Source organism: Penaeus monodon, chromosome 1 (assembly GCF_015228065.2).
Source record: "Penaeus monodon isolate SGIC_2016 chromosome 1, NSTDA_Pmon_1, whole genome shotgun sequence".
NCBI lineage: Eukaryota > Metazoa > Arthropoda > Malacostraca > Decapoda > Penaeidae > Penaeus > Penaeus monodon.
The window spans coordinates 52,974,728-52,977,227 of NC_051386.1; the positions used below are offsets into that span (position 1 = coordinate 52,974,728).

The 2,500-nt window shown below is 39.0% G+C and overlaps 1 protein-coding gene across 1 annotated transcript in view; it reads left to right on the forward strand.

Moving 5' to 3' along the window:
* The window catches only part of LOC119574388, a 215,261-nt gene that overhangs the window by 204,488 nt on the left and 8,273 nt on the right, over positions 1 to 2,500 (forward strand). Inside the window, exon 5 of the mRNA XM_037921608.1 lies at positions 1,775 to 1,900. Coding sequence (XP_037777536.1) covers positions 1,775 to 1,900 — 126 coding nt within the window. The remainder of the gene's footprint in view (positions 1 to 1,774; positions 1,901 to 2,500) is intronic.

A 2,500-nucleotide genomic window follows, 5' to 3' on the forward strand; every position in this document is an offset into this window, starting at 1 on the left:
TGAGTGAGTGAGTGAGTGAGTGAGTGAGTGAGTGAGTGAGTGAGTGAGTGAGTGAGTGTGTGAGTGAGAGAGTGAGTGAGAGTGAGTGAAGTGTGTGAGTGGTGAGTGAGTGAGGAGTAGTGGTGATGTGTGAGGAGTGAGTGAGAGAGAAAAAGAAAAGAAGCGGAGAGAGTCAGAGAGAGGCGGAGGAGAAAAAGAGAGAGAATGGGTAAAAGCACTCTACCATACCCCAAGTTAAGCACAAGTACATCGCAACTTGGTGGTAATGAATCGTACAAGTTGCAAATTGGATCAGCTCTACAGGTGGCTACTCCGCATACTTTAGAGATTAACGTTAAATTGTTCTACGTACTGTAATAAGAATGTTCTAGAAAGAGCCTCCGCTCCCACAAATGTACAATGAAAATTTTGATAAACGATCGTTTTCGAATTCACTCTTTTTATTTGCCCTTTTTATCAAGTATGTAGATTTAATATTGCTCAGAAAAAAAGAAAGAAAGAAAAAATCCTCTCCTTTCCTTATGAACGAGAAACCAACAACCTAGGAACAAACAGATTCAAAGTAAATAAAATGAAAGGCTGAACGTAATGAATAGACACAGAGTGCTAGGTAAAGATACTTACTTGATATATTTTAATGAGATATGGAGCAAAGACGCTACGGTTTTCAAAAGTCTCTTTGGCCAGATCTTTGACAGCTATTTCTAGCTCGATTTTCATCTTTATGTCCGATTATTTTGCTCCAAGCTCTATAAACTTTAGGCAAATACATATATAAATTTCCAAGACAAAGAATCTTTTATTATTTCGTCAAAAGTTCGAGCAGAAGCGGCCATCTTTCCGAGAGGTGATTAATCATGTTTTTTCGCTTGCCTTGCCCAGCCCCTGACAAGATCCATTTCTAGGTTTTTTTGCTCTCCCTTATTTGTCTCAGGTTTATGATAATCTTAAACATTTACTGAACGAAACTTTAAGCCTTAAATTCTTAACGGGTGTTACACACCTTTAATTAATGACTGGTTTCATAAGAGTAACAGAGTCATAAAATGCAATTGAATTCTAATGGATGAGTACCCCTTTTTTTCCTGTACATGGAATAGAAAGGGGAATGTAGTGTAAGTTGCAATACTAATGATTCTTGATATAATTTCGACAGGACTGGAAATATGTGGTTGATCGCTTTCAGATGTTTACTTATTTACCTACTATTTTTCCAATTTGTGATTTTATTATGAACTCCTCTCCATTAAAATAATCAGTATTTTTACACCTACCTTTGATGATATTTCTAACACAGTTTCGAGGAATACTCTATAGAGCCGGGTCTCTGTTGTATAAGCCTGCTGAAGTTATCATAAGTCTGTTGTAGTAGAGTGATGTCTCAACATAATGAACAGATATATCGCTTTTTATGGCTATGGCTGACACACAAAAGCACAGAGAGAGAGAGAGAGAGAGAGAGAGAGAGAGAGAGAGAGAGAGAGAGAGAGAGAGAGAGAGAGAGAGAGAGACTGCCTGACAGACAGACAAACAAATAAACAGATAGAGACAAACAGACAGACAGAGACAGACAGGCAGAAAGCCAAACCGACAAAGATATAGTCTGGTAAAAAAAAACAGACTAGCATGATATACCTCATCACAGACAAACGCATTTAAATAACAAATCACATACATACATTCACCTCAACAAACCACCACCACCGAGAATCAACCCGTCGCAACAAAACTAGGAACTCTCCAAACTAACTAATCAAAACCCGATTCCTTACAGTGCCGCCCAGCCGAGCCCGCGTCGCGTGGCACCTCGGGAACTCGGGAATGATGCCAGTGGAGAACGGAGTGGCAGGACCCTTTCAGGAAGCCACGCAACCTGTCCTCACCTGTTCGAATGATGACGGTAAGTCTAGAGATCCTGTATTTAAATGGTGATGGGAAGTTTAGAGGTTCTGTATTCGAATGATGAAGATAAATTGGCTGAACCTGTATTTGGATGGTGACTGTATATTGGCTGATCCTCTACAAAGGTGAATTTGATTGATCTTGTATTTAAACGGCGATGGAAAGTTTAGAAATTCTGCATTTGAGGGATGAAGATAAATTGGTTGAACCTATATCTGAAATTGGTTGATCCGGTGTCTGAATGGTGATAGTAAATTGATTGATCATCTGTAAAGGTGAATTTGGTTGATCCTTCATGTGGGTGATGATAGGAAGTTAGTATATTCTGTATCTGTATGGTGAAGGTAACTTGGTTAATCACCTGTCTAAAAATGATCACAGTAAGTTGGTCGATCCTGTGTCTGAAAGATGCTGGTGAATTGGGTTGATCCTTTATATATATCACGGTGTTGGCTGATCGTGTGATTTGATTATGAAAGAGGAATATAATATAGTCACGAGGGGAAGTTGAAGGAAAATATATGTGACGATTTTAAGTCCGACTTGTAAGTCAAACAACAGAGGGAAGAACAAGAAAGCACACGAATAAGGACCTTTT